At 43.0% G+C, this 25987-nt stretch overlaps 1 protein-coding gene and 1 long non-coding RNA gene across 6 annotated transcripts; one reads left to right on the top strand and one right to left on the bottom strand.

Annotated features, from left to right (window-relative positions):
* On the bottom strand, nucleotides 1-7501 carry LOC129604565 (uncharacterized). Its single transcript, XR_008695573.1, has 2 exons — nucleotides 7435-7501; nucleotides 1-3129 (listed from the first exon to the last, which is right to left on the bottom strand). It is a non-coding gene; the product is annotated as an uncharacterized LOC129604565 (long non-coding RNA).
* Nucleotides 7502-7718: 217 nt separating this feature from the next.
* Nucleotides 7719-25703, top strand: LOC114861307 (zinc finger protein 271-like). 5 transcript variants are annotated; one of them, XR_005898029.2, is made up of 4 exons: nucleotides 7719-8222; nucleotides 9819-9942; nucleotides 10287-10400; nucleotides 10644-11199. XR_005898029.2 is itself a non-coding variant. In XM_029160377.3 (3 exons), exons 1-3 carry the CDS (start codon nucleotides 7761-7763, stop codon nucleotides 10773-10775), a joined length of 708 nt encoding a protein of 235 aa, XP_029016210.1. In that variant the 5' UTR covers nucleotides 7719-7760; the 3' UTR covers nucleotides 10776-11199. The 5 variants fall into 5 exon arrangements, 4 of the variants coding, with proteins under 4 accessions (XP_029016210.1, XP_055367345.1, XP_029016209.1 ...); XM_029160377.3 differs by lacking the exon at nucleotides 9819-9942; XM_055511370.1 differs by lacking the exons at nucleotides 9819-9942; nucleotides 10287-10400; nucleotides 10644-11199 and adding an exon at nucleotides 25542-25703.
* The last annotated feature ends 284 nt before the right edge of the window (nucleotides 25704-25987 follow it).

Below are 25987 nucleotides of genomic sequence, written 5' to 3'. Positions count from 1 at the left end.
GTCTGATAGTGTGATTCACCGGCGCAGCTTCAGGCGGCGCTTGGCTCACACCTTTAGCTGAACGGTCAACGCAGCCTCGCCTCAGTGCGTGTGTGAGCACAGCGAGGGTCGTCCTTCTCAGTTCTTTTCGTCAGTGGTGGTTTTCTCCGTGGGATGTAGATGTAGATGGAGGGTCGTCTGTCGGATCCGGGACCTTCCTGCAGTAGTGGTTTCAAGTCGCTCTCACTGCGATCTTCACAGCCGTGTTGGTCGTCAGAAGGACCTGGAAGGGACCTTGCCACCGTTTGGAGTCCCAATGCTTCCTCCTGAACTCCTTAACGATCGCCCAGTCCCCTGGTTGGATGGTGTAATGGTCCTGTCGCCTGTTTTAACCTGTTGGGAAATCTAAATCGTGGGGAAAAAGTGTTTGGGCCGCACGGCTGCCATCAGGCCCAAACCAGACTCCATGGCTACAGGTGGAACCATTCGTCAGCCAGAGTCTGCGTTCCTGTGAGGTAGAAAATGTTTAAAGCACAGGGAGAGAAGAGGAAGGAGAGGGTAGAGAGAGTTGGAGAGGGAAATGAGGATCAGGAGAGGGAGGGGTTGTTGGGCAGTGACCTTCGCAGCAGCGTCTGCAGCTGCATGTCGGCAGAAACAAAGTCGTCACTGATGGTGTCAGTGTCAGAGTCGGACAGTTACAAACAGCATTAGCTGTAGGTAGCAGGACAGCGTCCAGCAAAGCAGAACCGTATCATGATGTGAGATAGGTTTGCAATCAGACTTCAAAAGCTTCCCATGCTTCCACAGAGCGTCTGTGGAGTCTGTGTAGATGGTAACAGACTCTCCTTCTGCTAGTTTACCAGCTTCAGTCAACGTAATCAACTCTGCAGCCTGAGCAGAGTAGTGTCTTAGCAAAGCACTAGACTTCAAGACGGCATCTTGATAATAACGTTTAGCATGTTGAGCAAGGTGGTGTTGCATCTAAGCCATCAGGCTGTAGAAAGATGTGATCTATTCCAAAAGAATCAAAGTATAAGGACAAAAGAATAGAAGTCGTACAACCTGATTTCTCATCCACTGTTTGAGTGAAAGGTCGCGTAGGGTCAGATCAGGAAGACCCAAAGTAGGAGCCAACTGAAGAGCAAGCATGAGGTTAGTGAACGTTGTTCAGCCTCAGACGTCCACGTGAGACAAGAAGTGGACGATGAAGACGTCTGCATCAGAACCCTGAGTGGGGCCTCAAAGACAGTAAAGTTAAGAATGAAGTTCCTACAATAAGAACAAAAACCTAGAAAAGATAAGCTGTTTATACGTGCACGGTTTAGGCAGGTTTCAAATTGCTTCAACTCTGTTGGGTGAGATGGATTTGCCATCAGCTGTAATTACAATGACCCAGAAAATAACCTTTGTCTGAACAAAGTGTAATTTAGACAGGCTCTCTTTGTGGCCTGTAGCATCCAATGTTTCAGTAGCTTAGTGGTGTCTGCAGTAACACCATCTATGGCTCCTTTAAGAGGGTGTTGTTGTTTACATGGTCTGTGGTCAGATTTAGGTGTGATGACCACTGGTTCACATCCTCTGATTGAACCTACATCATGTCTGTGTGTGAGCCACAGGGAAGCAGGGCTTCCTGTAAGGCTGAGTGTTGGGTCAGAGCGTCCTCTGAAAAATAAAAATAAAAACAAAAGCATGTAATGTGGGTAAATACGTCACATGGGGTCGGAAGTCGTTCACCAGTCTCCACCCCGTTGACATCTGTTCACGAAAGGACCCACGTCCTGTCATCTGTCTCCATCATGTTTTCACAGAGGGACGTGTGGAACTGTAGAATAAAAATCAAAATCTTTTTGTTCGTTAGTAAAAGAAATCGCAAGCGCAGACCTGTGTTCATCCCAAAAGAGGGAAGTTGAGGTCAGTTTGTTAGTGTGTGTGTGTGTGTGTGAAATCATAAACAAGCTGTGATGCAGCCTGTGTGAGGGCCTCAGTTACAGCCCCCTCTCAGCAGCTAATGATAAGAGCACAGCTGAGCTGAAGTGAACACCAACAAAAGAGGGATTATTTAGAATGTCTGTAGACGTAACCTGCACTCCGTCTGGAGTGGAAATACATCAAATATCTAAACTACATGAGATCTCTTCCTAAAAATTAACTGGGCATAAGTTTGCTGTCAGATGTTGCACAAGACAGTGGACAGTAAGTTTTTCTTTAATAGTCTGGTACGTACAGTAATTATTATTACTTCTCTCTAATAGTCGTCTTCCCTTTAATAGTCATTGATAGTCTGTTTCAGTCAGTCTCAGTCTTCCTATAGTCTGGTTTTGTTTTTTCTACAGTCTGGTTTTATTTTGTTTTCTTCTAGTCTGGCCAGACGAACCTATAGTGTGCACAAATCTTTTTAGAAACATGAAGGATTTTATTACTGAATTTGTTGCAAGTTAAAATAGTTTAAACCCATCAGACTGTAAAGTCATGCAGCAGTTGTCATTTAGCTGTTTGTCATCATTTTAAAATCACTCTGTGGGATTTTTTTTTGAGCAAAAAGCGATTCTTCATTGCGAGCAGATAAGCATGAACATGAATTTGAGCGTGTATCAGCTGTAAGCGTGTTTCTTCATTGCGTGTATGAATGTGTGTGTGTTTTTGCGGTACCGTCTTCTACGTCACGTGAAAAGGAACCGTCACCTTCCTCCTTCCCCAACCATCAGTCTGATGTGAGCGCCAGTGGGTGAAGCCTTTCAATGGGACAGTTGTTCCTCGATGACAGACCTTTCCTGGATCCTCAGATGCAGCTCTATTGGGCCGATCACGTCTGAAGCCTCTCCTGTTGTTTCAACCAGTGTCTGCGTCAGAGCACGTCTTCTCTGCTGTTGCTCTGTCCTTGTTTTCCTTTGCTGATTGTCATAAGCAGGTGTCTGTGTCAGACACACACGCTTGTAGTAGCTGGTTCATCTGATGAGCCCAGAACGTGATGGCTGCAGTTGTTGTGGGAGTCTGTGAGGCGTCCATGCTGTGGTCTGTGTCCTCCAGCTGCTGTGGTGTCAGAGCTTCCACCCTGTTCTGGTTGTTGATCAGGCGCTTCTTCTCCTTCGGTTCTTCTGCTGATGGTGGGAAAGGAGTCCAGATCCGGATTTACCCTCATCGCGCTCGGTTCTGCATTAGAATAGAGAGCAGAAACAATGGGAGCATTTGCTCTTGACATGATATGTGTGTGGTGTATGTGTGGTGTGGCAGAGTGCAAACAATTCTTCCCCAGAGTTGTTATCTCCTTTTTTTTTCTGTTACTCTCATCTCTCTTTTGTTTCTTTTAGGGCTTTAGTTTTGATAGTTTTGCTTTTTCAAATCCCATCTTTTGTATCTAACTTTTCTTTTAAAGGTGCATATGTCTTTTACACAAGTGATTCTCCTTTTGAACCCATAACCAGTTTCCCACTCGTGGAAACATGAAACGCACTAATAACCATATTTACTTTTTACTTTTAATTACTTTTACTTTTGTAATGCTGCAGTCTGGTGGTGAACCATGTGCAGAAGCATCTGCAAAATTGGACCTTACAACAGCAAGAGGATAGCAAAAAAAAAAAACAGAGAAACTATACAAACACACATCCATAAACAGGGCACACATCCATGAACGACGTATACATCCATAAACAAGCACATGTCCATGAACAGAGCAAATGTAGTTAGCAATTCTGGTTGAAAAGTCTATAGCAGCAGGCAGGAAAGACCTGCGATATCTCTCCTTCACACAAGGGGCAGACAGTGAGTCCTCCACTGGGTGAGAGTCCTGGTTCATAATGGATGTCAGTTTTAGCCAGGACTCTTCTCTCACCCACCGCCTGCACCGTGTCCAGAGTGCAGCAAAGGTCGGAACTGGACTTTTTTTTTTTTGACCCGGTCCAGTCGCTTCCTATTCCTCACTGCTGCTGCTCCAGCAGACCACACCGTACAGGATAGCTGATGCCACCACAGAGTAATAGAAGGTCTTTAGGAGTGGCTCCCTCACTTCACTTCACTTCACTTCACTTCACTTTGTGAAGCGAAGCATCCATTAGGTGGTGTCACCTCAGCTAAAACCAGGACACACCAACTGTGCAGCTGTACTCATGCAAGTGGGCACCACTTCAACTTGTTTCTTACTTGTTTATATGGCTTGTGATTAACTTAATCTGCACTCAAACATAACATATTTATTCTGTATCTAAATTACATTATATTCCAGGCATTCCTGTTCCATTTGATGGACTGGTGAGGTGGAATGAAGACACTGGCCACTCATACGGTGGGCATCTGAATGATGTTCTTAACCCCAGAACCCAAAGCTTTTACCCGATCAAAGACTTCATCAAGCCTGCTGGATACAGTACTCGTTTCTCCTGAATTAGTGCTTGTTAAGTCAACTAGATTTAATGAAACTGTTATGTTATCGGCTTCTTGGTTTGTTGTCTTGTGAATTCCTGTTTGTGATTAGTTGATTATTATCACCTGTTTGTGTATATAAGGTCGTAGTTTGTATTGTGCCCTTGTTGGTTCATTGTTTCCTGTTACCTGTCACAAACCAAGGAGTCCAGCCAAGGGGTCAGGCTTGTCTGGAGTGTTAAACTGGTGTGGTGCTCGGAAGCAAAACTGGAACATGCTGAACTAGAACTGGGACTGGGCTTGAGGACTGGGCTGGAGACTGAACAACAGAAGTGGGAGAGGACCGCTGTAGCGGGGCTAGGGAAGGAATTAGCTGTGGTTATAGGACCGACGCTTTAACAGGAGCTTGAGCTGGGGTTGGTTGATGCACTGGAGCCTAAGCTGGGCTCAGTTGGTGCACTGGAGCTTGAGCTGAGCAAGATGGCTGCACTGGACATGGCAAGGCGACAGGTGCAGAGGGGATCAGGCATGGCCGGGGAGCTGATGCAGCAGTGGTCAGACGTGGCTGGGGAACGGGTGCAGCAGGGGTCTCACGTGACTAGGGAACCGGTGCAGCAGGGGTGCAGTGGGCGCGTCACGGGGAGCGTGGTCCAAATCCTTGCGCTCCGATCGCTTCCTCCACTACACGCAGCTGCACTTCTGGGTCGGATGCCTCCCGATAATTCCTTGCGATTTCCATAGCAGTAGCAGAAGTTGAGGTCCGTGGGCAAGTTTGTCCAGGTAAAATCCATAGGAAAATACAAACATCTCCACCAATCACCAAAAATTATCAGAACAAAAAAATCCACAAGCAGGAGGTTGGCTGGGTCCGAGTCTGGTGTAATGGGAAAAATTGTGCCTTTGTGCTATTTCTTATCCAACACAGTCGTCATGTGCTGGTTAGGTGCAATACTGAACATTCTTACACAAACAACTGATCTCTTGTGCCCAGTCGTGCATCAAGTTTAAACATCTGATGTTCCATTTGACTGACTAATAGTTTATGATATATGTTTGTCTTTTACACCCGGTCTCTGGCTCCATCCTATCTGACTCCCCACCAGACCCAAGGCTGTTAAAGCGAATGCATCTTGTCTTTGAAGCTTGTTGTTCCTTCCTTTGGATAACAATAAAACACGATGATGCAGAAGTGAGAATGTAAACATTCTCACTCACAGCGAGATAAGGTGGCACAAACAATTCTATTGGTGCAGAGAGACATTCCACCAGAGCCAGAGAAAGGGGTTAAAAGTTGAGGATTTGAGGATTTTGGGTTCTTTGCATCACACCTTCATGGTGTGTGCACTGATCTCCCCAGCTGGTTTTTGGTTTGTTGATGTGCACAATCAACATCCATGTTTGCTTTCCCCATTATTTTTATTTTCCTTTATTTTTATAATAAATAACCCAAAAGACAACTCTCTCATCTGCCTCTTTATGCAAAATTTCCACCACACTGGCCAGATTGTTCTGTCACAAACTGCAAGGTGACGGACCCACATGCATGTGGGTCCTCACAAGACGTGAGGTGAATATTATTTAATCAGGCTCGTAGTCAAACAGGCAGAGGTCGGTACACAAGTTAATTCAGTTGGTGGTGATGGAGACAGGGATCAAGCAAGGTGGTCAGTCTCCATTAAAAAACGAAGTAAAGCAGGAACCAAACAAGACAAAGCAAACCTGGAAAAGCATTAAATTAAAACAGGAAATGGCAACTGAAAGTCCAGGTTATGACATGAAGCTTTTCTGAAGCACTGAAGCTTGCATCGAAAAAGGGTTCATTTCTTGAAACTTTTAAACACATACACAACACATTCATCTATGCAGACGACATGGTCGTCATGGGGGTCATCCAGAACAGTGATGAGTCAGTAGTCAGAAACAGCTGGAGTTCAACACGCTCAAGACGTTCTGAAGTCAGTGGACTTCAGGAAGAACCGCCTACCCCCCTCCCCTCATCATCCACAACAACACACTGTCTACTGTGGACTCATTCTGGTGCCTAGGATCCACCATCTCAAAGGGCCTGAAGTGGCCCCTCCACATAGACACTGTAAAAGTAAAAAGGCCTAGCAGAGGCTTTACTTTCTTATTAGAATAAAGATAAAGAAAAGAATAAAATTCTAATACGTTTTCCTGTTTCATAGTACAAGATCACAACTTAAAGGTCTGGCTGGAACGCTGGACCAGCTTTATACCCTCAGCACGGTGCTTGAGGGTTTGTGGGAGTTTGCCCAACCAGTCTACATGTGTTTTGTGGACTTCCCTCGTGGCATCATGTAGGGGGTGCTCCGGGAGTATGGAGTGCAAGGCTCTTTGCTAAGGGCTGTTCGGTCTCTGTACAACCGGAGCAGGAGCTTGGTTCGCATTGCCGGCAGTAAATCAGACCTGTTCCCGGTGCATGTTGGACTTCCTCCTGCCCTTTATCACCAATTCTGTTCATTATTTTTATGGACAGAATTTCTAGGCGCAGCCAGGGGCCGGAGGGGGTCTGGTTTGGGGACCACAGGATAGCATCTCTGCTTTTTGCAGATGATGTTGTCCTGTTGGCTTCATCGGGCCAGGACCTTCAGCGTGCGCTGGTACGGTTTGCAGCTGAGTGTGAAGCGGTTGGGATGAGAATCAGTTCCTTTATCAGTTCCTTTATGCGAAATGTGTTGTTAATTCTTCTTTTTATGTCTATTTGATTTGTTTTATTTCAAAATGTAACATGAGACAAACCATGACATGATCTTGAGATATTAGGCCAGACTTTAACATGTTTTTTTGATGAACATTGATACGATCTCTTCAAACTGCTCCTGACTGACCTCAGATCCTGTAAGGCACTGTACATGTTGGTTATAATAAACAACCGAATTTAATAACTGACCTGATGCTGTCCATCATCTTAGGCCTCCAAACATGTTTGTCTGTGTCAAATTGGTTTGGACGTAATGAAAAGTGTCTGCTTGGAGAAGATGAAACACAGCATATACTGTATACACGCTTACAGATGGTTGGAGCGGATGCTCCTACTAACAACAAGGTCCCATTAAACCACTGAGATGTTCTCACCCGAACGTCAGTAGCGTTTGGCTCATCAGAGCTGTTGATTCAGCAGCAGCAGAAAAACTGGACCTGGTTTAACCAAGAAAAAAAGGAGTAGAACAGACATCTGTAAAAACAAAACATTACAAGGGTAAAAGACATAGACATTCTGTTCAATAATATTTTAATAATTTAAATAAGGCATCATTGCTGCTGTGCTTTAATGCTGGGGTTATAATGTATCGTATTTATGCTTTGTCCATTAGGCGATTGGTCGACGTTCAATAAAGTTTTTTTCAAGAGCATCCGGTTATCGCGAGACTCTAACAAAGCTAGAGCATAAAATACGCAACATGGCGCCTTCAGAAAAAGACACGAACAAGAAGGAAATAAAGGAAGAAGAACAAGATTTGGTTTTGATGTACCCGGGTCAGTTAAACATCACAATTAAAGAGGACCAGAATCACGAGTTTACTGACCAGGATCAGTACAGGCACGAGGTAAAGGAGGAGACGTTGGACCCGGACTTTGTAGACCTGCAGAACTGGAGCAGTGGTGTAAAGCAGGAGAACCAGGACTCTGGTGCTATAAACTATGAACATCACTTTGTAAAGCAGGACCACATCAAGAGCGAGATTAAAGAGGAAACCCAAGATCTGGATATCAGTGACCGGAACCACACCAAGAGCGAAGTTGAAGAAGAAAACCAAAAGCCGAATATTAGCGACCAAAACCACCACGGTGGTGGAATCGATGAGCAGGACCGGAATCAGGACCATCGCAGCTCCGACCCTACAGAACGCACAGATCAGCAGGTTAGTGCTAATACGCTAACTAGTAAAAACGGATCATAGCGAGCCAAAACAGACGAGAACGGGTCTCCAGAAGCGGGGTTACTTTGGATCGGTTGCCAGCCCATAACAGGGAGACAAAACACTTATTCTGGCACCTACCAACATTTTACTGTTTCCAGTCAACCTGAAGAATAGCCGTGAAACTCACTGTAGCTAGTAATCGAAATTATATTAGAGCTTCTGTCAAATACAAACATACTGCAAAATGTATAAAATGACACAATTGAATGTGTACATTGCGAATGTACATTCCAAATGACAGAAAACACTAACTTACAATGACTGCAATATAAAATTCTTTATAGAACACACTACACAGGACAAAGGATGGTTCTCACAAACTCTCACTGTCTGCTCTCCGACCTTATCTATCTGTCCTGGAAAAAATTCCAGCAAGGTTTCCACTTGTTCTGTGTGCCAGTGTATGTTCGTGTGTTTTTGTTTTTGTATTGTTTTGTGCTGCAACTTGCGTTCACTGTCGCATTCGGCGCCGGTCACGCTGGCTGCTGATGAAATTTCCCCGCTGTGGGACTAACAAAGGCATTCTATAATTTAAATCTAATTACATTTAACATTTAAATTTATATTTAACATTTATTTTTACAGTAAATGTAAATTAAAATATTAAATGTAAAGAATGAAATTCTAGATCGCGTTTTGTTAACAAATGCCCAATCTGACATAGAATCCAAAAGTTCTTTTTAATTGCAATACAAAAGAAAAGTTTATGGAGACCCTGGCTCTGTAACGCAACCTGTGACATCACGCACATGCTGTGTGCTCTATCCTCAGCCCATCAAGGATGGAGCGAGCCAGAACGTGTACAGTTTGGAGATACTTTGCGACAAAAACACATACAAACACAAATAAGTCCCAGCGCTGTTTGCAATATATGCCAAGTTCCTGATCCTGTCCAACCTCGTCAAACATATATTACACCAAACCTATTTTTCTATGAAGTATCTGTTGTGTGCTCAAATGTGGGGAGTATAAAGCGCAACAACTCACTCTCAAATAAACATTGTCACATTCACATTGAGACATAATCCACAACTAGCCATTCTGTGGAGGCATTCCTATGTCCTCCGATAGTCACGCTGGGTGACTATTGTCTTGACTGAGTTGCCATGAGTTCGATCCCTTGTCAGTGCTCTTACTATTTACTACTCTTATCGTTATTTTCTGTTCACTACAAAGGTATAAGCGTTCTGTCTAGTCAGCAGCAAAACATTCTTGTTTTCATTCTCCTCAGTTTTTTTGTGTCTTTAGACAACAGGCATCTCTTAAGAATAAGTACACACCCACCACTCAACATGAGAAAATATAATGGCTTCAGATATTTTCGTTTGGTTTATTAGGGTTTACGGTAATAGTAATATAATTTATAATTTTGGCATTATGGCCTCATAATGAAGCAGAGCAATTTAAAAGCCATAATTTGTTAATAAATGTTTACAATTAAATGCTTACATCAAAACTTGCTGTGGTGGATATAGTTTTACGTGCTCATACAAAGATTTCACACTAGCATTTACTTGGAACACCTCCTTGCTGCAGCAGAAAAACTTCAGTTGGATTCTTCTCAGTCAAACAATCCTGTAACATGGACTACAGGCACAGACAGTCTCTGGCAGACTCATAACTCCACCCGAGAAGAACAGTTCAAGTAACATGAAGTCTGGTGAGTAAGAACATGCAGTGTTTTTACACTGTCCACTAGTGTAGCCTATTCATTAGCTAACCAAGGTTAGCATTAAGGTAACAACTTTGGGTTTGGGAAAAGTGTAAGCAGTAGAAAACGTTTAACTGAAGGATGTTTGTTAGAGGAAAATGTTTAACTACATGTAGCCATGTAAGCTAACTGAACAACAATATCACCAGAAGCTTTGTGAGGTTCGATATCTGTAAGGTCAAATAATCTTTATTTTGATATACTTTTTCTGTGTTCTTTGTATTTTGCTGTTGTTCCCGTTCCTGTCATCTCCATGCATTTGTTAGGCAAAAATGGTCTGCTTTGTGTTTCAGACCAATGACCCAACAGACACAAATGCCTGGAAGAAGACTTCTAGTCATCATCTTCTCGCCTGGAAGAAGTCTTCCAGTTGTGATGATCGTTTCACGTTCTTAAAGATCTGCACTGTACGTCTTTAAAATTATTGTAAAGGTTCATAGTGGTGATGAAGGAGATAATGACTCAACTTAGCATGAGGGATATTTATGGGCTTGCAGTTGTCTTATGTCATATTTTGTCTTATTGCTTTATGAAACAATGTTTTTTTTTCTTGGGTTTACAACCAGCAGACTACATGTCTAATTATAGTAGTTGAATAAAATGTATACTGCTATACTAACAGTTTTCTATTTTATGATGTAACTGACAAGGACTTGTACAGTGAAACACCAGTGGAAATCCAGAAAATCCCTAGCTCAACCCATCCAGACCGGGAATCATCTTGGAAGGGAGTGTGGTGGTGGATGAACTGGCCAATCTGCCTCTGCCTTTGGACTGATTAACACGCTCCACCTGGACTACCCTAAATACATGAAAAACACTTTTACCTTTTGTTCAGCAGCTGCTGTAATGCTCAAGCGTGTGCAAAAGTGAGCGTTCTCCTAAAATTCGAACACTGAAAAATCAACCCATGGCTAGTTTTGATATTTAATTTCTTTGTTTGTTTGTGATGTTTGTGATGTTCCACTGTTTGGTACTGTATACATAATATTTTATATGGCATAGTTACAGTATGTCTGGTTCGGAGTTGCATTACACTGGGGGCTTCTGTTTATTATATTCAAATGTATGCATGGGAAATCATGTATTTTATAACCTTTTATTACTTTTGGTTAGGCAAGATTAAAGACAGGGGGGTCTTCCTGTTATTCAAACAGTCTGGTAAATACGTGTTTTTAATTTTAAATAAAGTAGAACAAGAACACATTTGTTTTGAGTGTCTCTATGATGTCAGTGGTCATGTTTATTAAATTAAATTTAAATAAAAATGTTGCTTTGACCTAGCTTAAGATAATAAGTGAAGCCACTGAATTAATATAAATGTTTTGTTGTAAAACCCCCAAACTCCCATTGTAAAATTCCCATTGTTGTTGTTATACCACCATCTTGCGTTTTTAAGCCAGGCATTTCACGGGACAGCTAAGGGGTCCTAGAAAACGGTTGCCATAAGGACGTAATGTCATGGTTTTGACTGACTGTTAATTTTCGGGTCTGTTTTCATGATGACGGGGGATGGACGATCTGTTGATAACCAACAGCTATTTTGATTGCCATGTGCATTATATGAAGAACCAAAACCGCCATAATCAAATATAAAGGAAAAAGAAAATAAATTACTGATTTATAAATTATGAATATACAAATATATGAAGCTTTGGAAAAAGAGATGTATAAATGCTTATTTCCAGTAAAACACTTTTATTTATTTTTCTATTTTTTTTTAAAGAAAGATTTATGCATTTAGCTTTTCCTTTTCTCAAGCTGTTTTTCTTTTGTAGGTAGATGAGCTGGGCATGTCTTAATTGTGTCAATTTCTCACTATACTTATTAATATAAATCAATAAATGGTATAAAATCTTCCTCTATGGCAAGTCAGAACTCTGGATCGTGTAAACAATGTCCAGCATTGTTTTCATGAGTTGTAATTCAATGTGCTCAGAGTTTGGGAAACACAGTCTTTGGGTCCACGTGGTTGAAATCGCAAGCCAGCATGAGAAAAGCATCTGGGTGAGCTGTCTGTTGTTAGCTGACTTGCTGGTAGAGCTTGTTCATTGCTTCACTCCTGTTGTTGTTATTGGAGGTAGAGGGATGTACACAGCCAATGGCTGATACTGGTCTGGGGCATGTCTCGTGACTTATAACTGGACCGTTGGGTTCTCACATCCAGTGGTCAGTCTCCTGCAGGAGAAAGAGGTCTTGTATCTATGCCCTAGAGTAATTTTATCTCTCTATTTAAAATGAATTTAAAAGTATGTATGATATTTATCCATCCATCCATCCATCCATCTTCATTTGCTTATCCGGGGCTGGGTCGCGGGGGCAGCAGTCTAAGCAGAGAGTTCCAGACTTCCTTCTCCCTGGACACTTCCGGTGGAACCCCAAGATGTTCCTAGGCCAGCCAAGAGACGTAGTCTCTCCAGCGAGTCCTGGGTCTTCCTCGGGGCCTCCTACCGGTGGGACATGCCCGGAACACCTCCCCAGGGAGGCGTCCAGGAGGCATCCGAACCAGATGCCCGAGCCACCTCAACTGGCTCCTCTCGATGTGGAGGAGCAGCGACTCTACTCCAAACTCCTCCCGGGTGACAGAGCTCCTCACCTTATCTCTAAGGGAGCGCCCAGCCACCCTGTGGAGGAAGCTCATTTCAGCAGTTGTATCCGTGACCTTGCCCTTTTTGACCTTTGCCCTTTGAAGCTCATGACCATAGGTGAGGGTGGGATCGTAGATTGACCGGTAAATTGAGAGCTTTGCCTTTTGGCTCAGCTCCCTCTTCACCACGACGGACCGATACACCGACCGCATTACTGCAGCCGCCGCACCGATCCGTCTGTCAAACTCACGCTCCTTCCTTCCCTCACTCGTGAACAAGACCCCAAGATACTTAAACTCCTCCACTTGGGGCAGGAACTCTCCTTCAACCTGGAGGGAGCAAGCCACCTTCTTCTGGTCGAGAACCATGGCCTCAGATTTCGAGGAACAGATTTTTATTCCAGCCGCTTCACACTCAGCTGCAAACCGCACCAGCGCACGCTGGAGGTCCTGGCCCGACGAAGCCAACAGGACAACATCATTTGCAAAAAGCAGAGATGCTATCCTGTGGTCCCCAAACCAGACCCCCTCCGGCCCCTGGCTGCGCCTAGAAATTCTGTCCATAAAAATAATAAAATAATGAACAGAACCGTTGACAAAGGGCAGCCCTGCCGAAGTCCAACATGCACCGGGAACAGGTCTGACTTATTGCTGGCAATGCGAACCAAGCTCCTGCTCCGGTTGTACAGAGACCGAACAGCCCTTAGCAAAGAGCCCTGGACTCCATACTCCTGGAGCACCCCGCACAGGATGTCACGAGGGAAGCGGTCGAATGCCTTCTCCAGATCCACAAAACACATGTAGACTGATTGGGCAAACTCCCACAAACCCTCAAGCACCCTGCTGAGGATATAAAGCTGGTCCAGCGTTCCACGACCAGGCCGAAAACTGCATTGTTCCTCCTGTATCTAGGGTTCGACTATCGGCCGAATTCTCCTCTCCAGTACCCTGGCATAGACTTTCCCAGGGAGGCTGAGAAGTGTAATTCCCCCTATAGTGGGAACACACTTTCCTGTCCCCCTTTTTGTGAAGAGGGACAACCACCCCGGTTGTCCAGTCCACAGGAACTGTCCCCCTCGTCCACGCGATGTTGCAGATGCGTGTCACTCAAGACAGCCCCACAACATCCAGAGACTTGAGGTACTCAGGACGGATCTCATCCACCCCCGCTGCTCTGCCACCGAGGAGCTTACTAACTACCTCGGTCACCTCAGCCTGGGTGATGGGCGAGTCCACCTCTGAGTCCCCTGCCTCTGCTTCCTCAGCAGAAGGCATGTCGAAGGGGTTGAGGAGATCCTCAAAGTACTCCTTCCACCGTCCAATAACATCCCCAGTTGAGGTCAACAGCTCCCCACCTCCAATGAAAACAGAGTTGGTAAAGAACTGCTTCCCCCATCCTGAGGCGCCAAACAGTTTGCCAGAATCTCTTTGAGGCCGAGCGATAGTCCTCCTCCATGGCCTCCCCGGATTCCTCCCAGGCCCGAGTTTTTGCCTCCGCAATGGCACGGGCTGCAGTACGCTTGGCCTGCCAGTACCCATCAGCTGCCTCAGGAGTCCTACAGGTCAACCATACCTAGTAGGACTCCTTCTTCAGCTTGATGGCGTCCCTTACCTCCGGCGTTCACCACCGGGTTCGGGGATTACCACCACGACAGGCACCGGAGATCCTGCGTCCACAGCTTCGAACGGCCGCGTTGACGATAGAGACGGAGAACATGGTCCACTCGTACTCTATGTCTCCAACCTCCCTCGAAATCTGGTCGAAGCTCTCCCGGAGGTGTGAGTTAAAGATCCGTCTGACAGAGGGTTCAGCCAGGCGTTCCCAACAGACCCTCACAATACGTTTGGGCCTGCCAAGTCGTTCCAGTCTCCTTCCCTGCCAGCGGATCCTACTCACCACCAGGTGGTGATCAGTTGACAGCTCAGCCTCTCTCTTCACCCGAGTGTCCAAAACATATGGCCGAAGGTCAGGTGAAACGACTACAAAGTCTATCATCGATCTCCGGCCTAGGGTGTCCTGGTGCCATGTGCACAGATGGACACCCTTATGTTCAAACATGGTGTTATGGCCAAACTGTGTCTATCACAGAAGTCCAATAACATAACACCATTCGGGTTCAGATCAGGGAGGCCGTTCCTTCCAATCACGCCTCTCCAGGTATCGTTTTCTCCAGGTATCACTGCCGTGGGCATTGAAATCTCCCAGAAGAACAATGGGGTCCCCAGTTGGAGCGCTTTCCAACACTCCCTCCAAAGACCCCAAGAAGGCCGTGTACTCCACACTACCATTTCGCCCATAAGCACAAATGACAGTGAGTGACCTATCCCCCACCCGAAGGCGCAGGGAAGCGACCCTCTCGTCCACCGGGGAAAACTCCAACACATGGCGACTAAGCAAGCCCACACCAGCCCGCCGCCTCTAGACGCAGACAACTCCAGAGTAGAAGAGGGTCCAGCCCCTCTCAAGGAGTTGGGTTCCTGAGCCCAGGCTGTGTGTGGAGGTGAACCCGACTATTTTTAGCCGGCACCGCTCGACCTCCTGCACAAGCTCAGGCTCCTTTCCCCCCAGTGACGTGACATTCTATGTCCCAATAGCCAGATTGGTTATCCAGGGATTGGGTCGCCTGGGTTCCCGCCTTCGACTGCTCCCCAATCCACTTTGCACCGGCCCCCTACGGTTCCTCCTGCGGATGGTGGGTCCACTTGAGGACGGCCCCAAGTCGCTCTTTTGGGCTGTGCCCGGCCACCAGGCGCTCGCATACAAGCCCCAACCCCGGGCCTGGCTCCAGGGTGGGGCCCCGGCTGCGCCATACCGGGCGACGTCTCTGGCCTTGGTCGTCTGCCTTTCATAGGGGGGTTTTTGAACCGCTCTTAGTCTGGCCCGTCGCCCAGGACCTGTTTGCCTTGGGAGACCCTACCAGGGGCATTTAGCCCCCGACAACATAGCTCCCGGGGTCATTTGGGCACACAAACTCCTCCACCACGATAAGGCGGCGGTTGAAGGAGGAGCAATGATTTATCTTTTCTTACTTAGGATATTTATGTCTGGCATATCATTGACACCATTGTATAATTTATCACACAGGCCAGGATAGGGTCACCATGTTCCACAGAGTTTAAAGACAACATTTTTGTCCTGTAGTTCAGACACAAGAAAAAAAATTAATGAGTGAATGGTTACCTTTTGATTTGGTGCATAAATTGTGATTAACAAAAGAAGAGATCAATGTGTATCAGATAAAAAAAGATATAAAATCATTGGTAGATGAATTGAGAGATCAGTAATCATTAACTGTAGGCCTACCTCATACTCAAACCCTGCCTGTGTGACTGCAGGGTTTGGGTAAGAAGTCCATGTCTTGTTTTTCTGCTGTCTGTCTAATTACTTCATCCTATCTGACCTTCACTCTTTATGTTTGTGTTGGCAAGATTGTCACACCCAAGCACAGATTATGTCCCAGTGATACAGACCAGCAAAACACGATAAATGTGTCACAGTATAATCATAAGCAATAGAGGTTCTGAGAGACCTTGCTGCCTTTTGGTGTTGTAGTTATTTGTGCCATGATGTTTAATGTTCGTTTTTTATATCTTATATTATAGAAACACAGAGGAAGAAGGGCATCTAGGCTGTATCTCTATCACCAATCGGACCGAGCCTTCACCACACCATCAGAGTTAAAGAATCATCAGAAGATTAATCTTGGAGAGAATCCATACAGCTGTGACCAGTGTGGCAAAACCTTCACTGCAAGAAATGGCCTAAAGACCCATCAGCGAATTCATACACGAAAAAGACTGCACACCTGCACTGAATGTGAAAAGGCTTTCTGGTGCTTAAAGGACTTGAAAACCCACTGTCTTATTCACACTGGAGAAAAGCTTTACTGGTGTGAACAGTGTGGAAAAGCTTTTGCTTACAACAGAAATTTACTGAGACACAAACGTGTTCACAGTGGAGAAACTCACTCATGTGCACAGTGTGGTAAATTGTTTACTCTCTACAGTAATTTAGTGATACACAGACGTCTTCACAACGGAGAGAACCTTCACTCATGTAAACAGTGTGGAAAAGCATTTTCTAATGGCGTAGATTTACTGAGACACAAACGTATTCACACTGGAGAGAAACCTTATTCATGTGAACAGTGCGGTAAATCGTTTACTCGGCACAGTAACTTGGTGATACACAGACGTCTTCACAATGGCGAGAACTCTCACTCGTGTAAAGAGTGTGGAAAAGCATTTTCTAATAGCATGGCTTTACTGAGACACCAACGTATTCACACTGGAGAGAAACCTTACTCATGTGAACAGTGCGGTAAATCATTTTCTCGGCACAGTAGTTTAGAGATACACAGATGTGTTCATACTGGAGAGAAACCTCACTTATGTGAACAATGTGGAAAAGCATTCTTTTGGATCAGCGACATGCTGACACATCAATGTGTTCACACTGGAGAAAAGCTTTACTGGTGTGAACAGTGTGGAAAAGCTTTTACTTACAAAAGAAATTTACTGAGACACAAACGTAGTCACACTGGAGAAAAACCTCATTCGTGTGCACAGTGTGGTAAATCGTTTACTCGGCACAGTAACTTGGTTATACACCGACGTCTTCACAATGGCGAGAACCCTCACTCGTGTAAAGTGTGTGGAAAAGCATTTTCTAATAGCATAGGTTTACTGAGACACCAACGTATTCACACTGGAGAGAAACCTTACTCATGTGAACAGTGCGGTAAATCGTTTACTCGGCACAGTAACTTGGTGATACACAGACGTCTTCACAATGGCGAGAACCCTCACTCATGTAAAGCGTGTGGAAAAGCATTTTCTAATAGCATAGGTTTACTGAGACACCAACGTATTCACACTGGAGAGAAACCTTACTCATGTAAACAGTGTGGTAAATCATTTTCTCGGCACAGTAGTTTAGAGATACACAGACGCGTTCATACTGGAGAGAAACCTCAGTCATGTGAACAGTGTGGCAAAGCTTTTTCTGACACCAGAAGTTTATGGAAACACAAACGTATTCACACTAAAGAGAAGCCTCACTTATGTGAACAATGTGGAAAAGCGTTCTTTTGGATCAGCGCCTTGCTGACACATCAATTTGTTCACACTGGAGAAAAGCTTTACTCGTGTGAGCAGTGTGGAAAAGCTTTTACTTACAAAAAAAATTTACTGAGACACAAACGTGTTCACACTGGAGAGAAATCTCACTCGTGTGCCCAATGTGGTAAATCGTTTACTCGCCACAGTAACTTAGTGATACACAGATGTCTACACAATACAGAAAACCCTTTATTCTGTAAACAGTGTGGGAAAACATTGTCTAATAGCAGAAGTGTACTGCAACACAGATGTGTTCACACTGGAAAGAAACCTCACTCATGTGCACAGTGTGGTAAATCGTTTACTCGGCACAGTAACTTAGTGAGACACAGACGTGTTCACACTGGAGAGAAACCTCACTCGTGTAAAGAGTGTGGAAAAACATTTTCTCATAGCGGAAGTGTACTGAGACACCAACATATTCACACTGGAGAAAAACCTCACTCATGCCAACAGTGTGGTAAATCGTTTTCTCGGCACAGTAGTTTAGAGATACACAGACGTGTTCATACTGGAGAGAAACCTCAGTCATGTGAACAGTGTGGCAAAGCTTTTTCTGACACCAGAAGTTTATGGAAACACAAACGTATTCACACTGGAGAGAAACCTCACTCGTGTGAACAATGTGGAAAATCGTTCTTTTGGATCAGTGCCTTGTTGACACATCAACGTGTTCACACTGGAGAGAAACCTCACTCGTGTGCACAGTGTGGAAAAGCATTTTCTAAAAGCACAAACTTAAAGAGACACAAATGTGTTCACACTGGGGAGAAACGCACTACTGTAAACAGTGCAGCAATCCACCATGTCTGAGCTTCACTCACTTTTACAGAGACAGAGCGGTGATTCACCAGAAGATAAAAGGAATAGACAGAACCTGACTGACCAGACTGTTTTTTTTAAATCACAACAGAACTGTTAGTTTACCCTAACTATATGGCTCCAGAACTCTAAGTGCAACATCAAAAGACCATGGTTATACTTTTGGGTGCCACAACCTAAATCTCACCAGGGTCCTTCTATGCCTTATCAGTAACCACACCAAGACCTTTCTCATAACTCCTCTACCAAGGCTTATTTCACAGGCTCTCACTAACCCAGGAGACCAGGGTCATAAGTCTGGAATCCGACTATCATGAGACTGATGCCATTGCATTCAGCATATAAAATGCTGTTATTTGACATGAGATTGTTTGTTGTGCAACATTTTATTTCTTAATCTGCAGATTTGCCGGGGAAATGCTCAGGAACAAGTGACCTCCTAAAAAGGTCCTAACTATACTTTCTTTGTGTAAACTCAAAGTTGAATTGAAGATGCTCATGTTCTTCCTTTTAATCTGTGCACCATGCATATATCCTTAGGTACACCAGGTAAAATAAGTAACATCATTAGTGTGCTAAAGTAAGTTTCAAGTAATTCAATGCCACAATAGTAGTAATGTTTAGATTAAACCATTTATGATCTTCTTGCTGTTCTTATTTGTTTATGTTTTACTGATTTTACCTAAGTGCTATATAGTAAGAAAACCATTTATGTTGGGATAACATTTAATTTGTTACAGCATAATAAAGCCTTAACAATCCAATGCATTTGATTTTCATTGTAATCCTTCTCAATCTCTCCCGAAGTCAAGAACCACTCCTTTGGTATTTAATCAGTGAAATCTTAGTGGATTTCTCTCTTCAACCTTTTTTACTCTTTTTTTGCGTCGCATTACTTTTCAACAGCCTTATTTTGCCTCCTATTTTTGATTGAATTCGTTAAATTTGCTTCCACAGTTTTTCCTGTTTTGGCTGATTAAGTAGCACTGCTCACTGACCTGGGACTCTAACAATTCAACTAAAACCCACGCTGATCCTGACCCGAACCATTATTACCTGCGGGACAACGAACCGTGAGACAGAACTTGGTTCCTGAATCAAGGAGGCACTTCTCACTCATTTAACCGATAACGGGAGATGCTGAAAAGCGGTATACAGCTGCAAATTAAGGCAAGACAACCATCTATAATCCTGAGGATTCTGATGTTTCTCATAGCACTAAAATTGAACTTTCCCAAATTCATTACTTATCCTTACTTTTCTTAGAGATTAGCAACAAATGCTCTTTTCTCTTGATCAAATCCACCACACACCTAGGTATTGACAACTCCATTTATTCACCTGTTCACTCATTGCTGATTGCTGTGTTTCTTATGTTGATCCATTACCATTAACTTTATTTGTTATATAAAGCTGGTTATTCACTACACATACCTTCATTTATCAATCATTCTAATCCTGCATTGCTTAAATATTAATAATAAATTAATATGTGGTGTTAAACTAGATCATTTATAGCAAGGTTCAGCTGTAAGACCTGGGGCCCTATCTTCAAGGAATATTAATGTTTTGCATTTATATCAAATTATTAATTTAATTAGTTACAACATCGTGGAAAAGCATTTTCTAATAGCAGAAGTTTACAAGACAAACACATTTACACTGAGAAATGAATGTGAAACCTCATTCGTAAACAATGTGGAAAAGCATTCTTTGGATCAGTGACTTGCTCACACATTGTGTTCACATGGAGAAATACGTTACTGATGTGAATTGTGTGGAAAAATGTGTGAAAAAGGGTTCTCTTGGATCAGTATGTTTTTGTATCCACACTGGAGAGAAGCTTTACTGGTAAGAACTGTGGAAATAAGTTCTCTCAATTCACATTCGTAACTTAATTCGACTTGCTGGTCAACAGAAGGATAGTAATAATGAGCAAAGCAAATCCAAAACATAGATGTTGATTGACAAACCAAAAACCAGCTGGGGAGATCAGAAGATAAACCACAAATGTGTAATCCAAAGATCCCAAAATCCTCAAGTTGCTTCTGCTTTTTGTCCCTTTCTGAGGAGGGTGTAATGTCTCTCTGATCCAGTCAAATTGCATGTTACCACTTCATCTCTCTCGTCGTGTGTGGATAAAAAAACCCAGGTTTTGGCTGGTTGGGTGAGAGATTGCAGTTTACGAACACTCAGCAAAGAAATTGGGGAACAAGAGAAAGAAAGATGTTTTTGGAGAACATTTTGCCTGGAAAAGCACCTCTGCTGCTGAGCAGTTGGGCCTCCACATGAGGCAGGATGAAGCATCAAGTAGAACATTGGCTTTAAAGTATAGACTGTTCTGGAAAGAGACTGCCAGCAAAACATCTCCATTCTATCATTAAACTAACTGAGACAAAGTGGTTGTGACTAGATTAGCAATTTTAGAATAATTAAATTGTGATTTTTATATTCTAATCATTTTTATTACTTGCTGTTAGCATTTGCTTCTTGCCAAATCTTTATCAGAATCATACATTTAATTCCACACAGCTTCAACACAACCTAGCACGACTGAGGGACAGTGTTCCATTCTTCTGTAACCTTATTATTTTTTTCTAAGACATTGCAATTATTTGTGGAAGTAATTAAAATGGCTCTGACCCATTTCAAAGGTGATGTAATAAGTATTCAACAGTAAATTAAAAGTAATGTGTTGACACTAATAAGTCAACGCAGTATTTGCTCATCATCTCCTCATTTTTAATGTCACAATGTGGAACTCAATCTGTGTTGAATTTTCAATGGGGAAGGCAGACCCCCAAGTGTCCCTTCATTCTATAAATACAATCTATGCATAAATCTATCAATCTATGCACAGACTACAACTAGTGCTTTCTGGTTATTCTGTACCTGCCACCATGCTGGAGTGAAACTGTTTAATAAGCCATTGTTTTTCTTTGCATAGAACACTGATCACCACCACCAATAAAAGAAACTGAATGAATGCAAAATTATTTATTTGGTTTTCTTTATTTCCTACAAATACAATGGCAATTGTTAGATTTTATGATTCTTCTAATAATTCATACAATTCACCTGTAACTATACACTCACCTCCAGATTTTGTTTTTAGAATTTCAATTTCTAGATCTGTCTTTTCAATCTGGCGGTCCAAGTATAACATTTCCTTGTTAGTTTTTTATATTTCCTTGGTGAGATGTAGTTTATACAACTCCTTAACCAGTAACTGAAAATACAGAAGATTTAGAGTTACATGACATAGTTCCTCATTACTCTTACACATCTGAACTTTGGCATTTACTGAACATCACTAAACTGTGTGCATCTGTGAAGTAGAATGTGACGGACCCTCCTCCTGCTGTTCTTCCACACTCTGGGGCAGAGGGGAGATCATAATGTCAGTATACTTGGAGATCAGTTGCATCCTTTAGGCATTTGCTTCTTGCTAAATCTTTATCAGAATCATACATTTAATTCCACACAGCTTCAACACAACATAGCACGACTGAGGGACAGTGTTCCATTCTGCTGTAACCTTATTATTTTTTTCTAAGACATTGCAATTATTACGCAACACAAACATCAGAAATCATGTGATGTGTTTAAACTGTATTAATATTACACTTTATAATACTGCTTACCCTAATTTAAGCTTTATTTAGTAGTATACTTACAACAGCCTGGGCTTCAGTTGTGACAGGAGGATCCAAGAGGCTGATATTGCCATCAGAATCTGTTAAGACCAACAAAGAACCCAACCCAGAGTCTAAGAAATGGATATATCAAAAGTAGTCTATGTAAAAAATCAAATATATAGGTAGCCATTTTACAAATATACTTGTATCCTAGTAGAGTATGGGTCCACGGCCACAGCGAGAAGGACCATTCGGGCTACAGCGGGGAGGCACCGGAATACACTGATAGAAAATGGGGGGGTGGGTTGAATCTAACGGGTTGTTGACCACGCTCCGTTTCTAAATTACCCTCTGTAGGTCAGAGGTAAATAGGTGGAGACGTTACCGCGTCCTCTGTCTTTCTGGTTCCAGTCCTACTTGCAGTCCAGGCAGCAGTGGCGACTTTGGATGTTTGACTGGTACGTGCCTACGGCAGCGGTTGCTACGTGTGCTCAGGTTGTTTCATGTGGCTCAACCTGAGGACTAGTTTTGATTCGGAGCTTTGTGTCTGTGATGGGCAGCTGTGGATCCAACTATCCTGCCTGTATCCAGTCCCTGGTCCAACCATCCTGCCTGTGTCCAGTCCCTGGTCCAACCATCCTGCCTGTGTCCAGCCCTGGTCCAACCATCCTGCCTGTGCTTTGTTGTTGCTTGTTGTTGTTGCTGTGCTTTTCTCTCTCTCTATCCCCTCACCCCAACTGGTCGAGGCAGATGGCCGCCCACATCCAGCCTCGTTCTGCTGGAGGTTTCTTCCTTGTTAGAGAGGGAGTTTTTCCTCTCCACTGTTGCTGTCAAATTAAAGGCTTGCTGTAGGTGGGATCTGTTGGGTTTAGTTTTGTAAGGTCTTAAACCTTACTTTGTAAAGTGCCTTGAGATAACTTTGTTGTGATTTGGCGCTATATACTGTAAATACAATTGAATTAAATGGAATTGAATAGTTAGATAAATTTATGAGAATGTTTATGCACAGGTGAGGTCACCGACAGGCGTGTTTGCAGACTTAGCGGAGTAGACCTGAAGGAGAGAACGCAATAGGTATTCTATCTTGGTTTGTTAGCAGCACTGAGTTTGTGGTTCTGAAATTGAATTCTTTTGTTTATTCGATTTGATTTATTTCAGAAGCCACTGCTGCTTTGTTTGTGTTTGGTTTTGGAGTTGTTTCTTTTGTTTACCGTATGAAGATCGGGCTTGATGATTATATTATAAACCATTTTAGTCTGTTGTGTGAAATAAAGTATTGACTATTTTCTTAAACTCACGTTCCATTTTTTTCATTTTCAAAAATAATATCCTGACCTGTGTGGAAAACCCACCGTTAACTCAATATTTGTGTAGAGAAACTGTTGATCACATGGGCCAGTTCAATCATTTAACCAATTAATTTAATTGTGCTTGCCCAGAATTTTTCCCATTTCTTGAACACCTTCTCATGGGCATTGTTACTTTTTGCAATTCTGCCTCATAAAAGGATCCTTTGACGGGCTCGTCCTCGTAATCACTGAGGTTGTATACTGCCGGTATCCAAGGAATGTTCTATTATCCCCCAAGTATATTTTTCAAAAACCCCTATTAGCTTCGATACTCTCACAATATCCCCTACTTAAAATTAATCTTTAAGGTGTTTTTGTCTCTCAGAGGAAAAAAACGTACAGTCTCTGAAATACCTCGAAAGTATTTTCAGACTTTACCTGCGCAGGTGCCATTTTAATACTGGAGTGATGCACGTAATTGTAGCTTTTGACAATATGTAGCAAAACCTCCACGTATATGAGTGTGTAACCCTAACCCTAACCTCCAGAGAGACCCCCCCCGGGTACCCAGGTCTCCATCCCCAGGCTCGCCTCCGCTCCCTCCCACACACCAACCCTCCAAATGGCCCTACTCCAGCACTGGACTATGGGGTGCCAAATGTAAAAGGAGCACCTATAACTAGTTTTCTCACATTTAACTAAATGACACAACATGTTTTCTCACATTTAGTTAAATGTGCAAAAGTCTAAATGTTAAATGTAAATGTTAAATGTAAATGTTAAATGCTAAATGTTAAATGTAAATGTTAAATGTAAATGTTAAATGTTAAATGCTAAATGTTAAATGTAAATGTTAAATGTTAAATGTAAATGTAAATGTAAATGTAAATGTAAATGTTAAATGCTAAATGTAAATGTTAAATGTAAATGTTAAATGTAAATGTTAAATGTTTGCCGAGTGTAAAACTGAATATTCATGAATGGGCAAGTAGACTCTACCCCTACCCTCAAACAGCGCTGGTCTCAGATCAGAGACGCGAACTCAATCACCTCAAACAGTGCGCGCAAACCCCGCCCACATCTGATCTGGAAACTTTTGTTTTTAGCCTGGACGTAATTTCGGCTAGCTAGTATAGTTAGCCAACTAATTCTCCACCGGCGCCACAGAAATATTCTTTTTAAACCTACTTGACTCCTCATTAATGGTGTTTACGACAGAACGGCAGTTTGAAGCGGAGCCTCGGCCCGGCCATTGAATATTAGTGCTGTAGGTGTATACATGAAAAACAATGGAAGACTGAGCAGTTGCAGAAGTGCACTAGTTGTAGTTTTTGAGCCCACGGCAAACTATCTGCCATGGCGTCTTACCGGAGGAATAAATAATAATTTCTCAGTATAAAAATTATGGAGCAATCTGAGTGTCTTCTGATTCTTAAATATTACCCAAGGTTGTTATGGTCAACCCTTATTGAAAATCGGCAAAGTTTTCCTATAACAAAGGAACAAATGATTGTGTATATAAAATGACTTTTGACTGCAGACAGTGGAGCCAAAATGATAGGAGGTTTAACCCACAGTAAATAGGTTTGACGTTGAACTCAGGGCTGTGGCTCATCTACATGGTTACGGTGACTGCAGCCACAGAGAGACAGTTTGTGCAGCTAACCTATTGTCCCTAATGTCTTCACCATTAGAGAAGACAGTTAGCAGCAACTTCCTCAAAATGACAAAAAGTACTGTCTAGATCCATCAACTTTAAGTTGATCAAATCCTCTGTCTTACCTAGACAGCTTCTTCCCCATAACTCATATGGGGAAGAAGGTCATTATATGGAGGACCCTATTAACATCCCTCTCCCACTGGCCCTCTGAGCAAAATTTGAGCAACCTGAAAGAAAGGAGGTCATTAATGTCATGCCAAGATTTAACAAACCAGCACTATAAAAGCTAAGTTGAAAACGTGTTTGCTCCAAACACCATTACAACTGATCTAACTACCTCTATATATTGTTTACATTAGTGAAGGTTGTGAGATACATAGGAAATACTGGACATTTCATTAATCTACACTTCTATTCTCTATACCATCTAGAGTGGTGTCAAGGAAAACAGCTACGTCCTCCATCTGTACAGCAGCTGCAGTGCTTCCAATGTCTTCCAAAACATAATGAAGACAAAAAAGATTCTCACATCTCCCCAGCCAACTGCCCATAACTGTACCTGTTCCACTCCAGAAACTATACTTTCAAAATAACTGTGAATCCTACCTATTCATTTTATGGTCTGCACATTGAGCCATGAAGGTAACTTATCCAGCATTATAGTGCTGGTGCATTGGTTGACAATAAAGTTGGCTTTGACTATTGCTGTTTCACTGAACTATTTTTTATGAGGGAAAACAGACAAATGCTTTATAATATTCAACTTTTATTGAGGTATTGCCACGATAATTTAGTTATTTCACAGGTGGTCCAACATACTGTAGGTGCCTTGTCCCCCAGGAAACACTGCCCTAATCCACAAGACCAGGGAAGATGG

The sequence above is a fragment of the Betta splendens genome, chromosome 9, assembly GCF_900634795.4.
Source record: "Betta splendens chromosome 9, fBetSpl5.4, whole genome shotgun sequence".
Taxonomy (NCBI): domain Eukaryota; kingdom Metazoa; phylum Chordata; class Actinopteri; order Anabantiformes; family Osphronemidae; genus Betta; species Betta splendens.
Note: the sequence above shows the minus strand (reverse complement) of the source record. Positions and strands in the feature narration are given on the sequence as shown.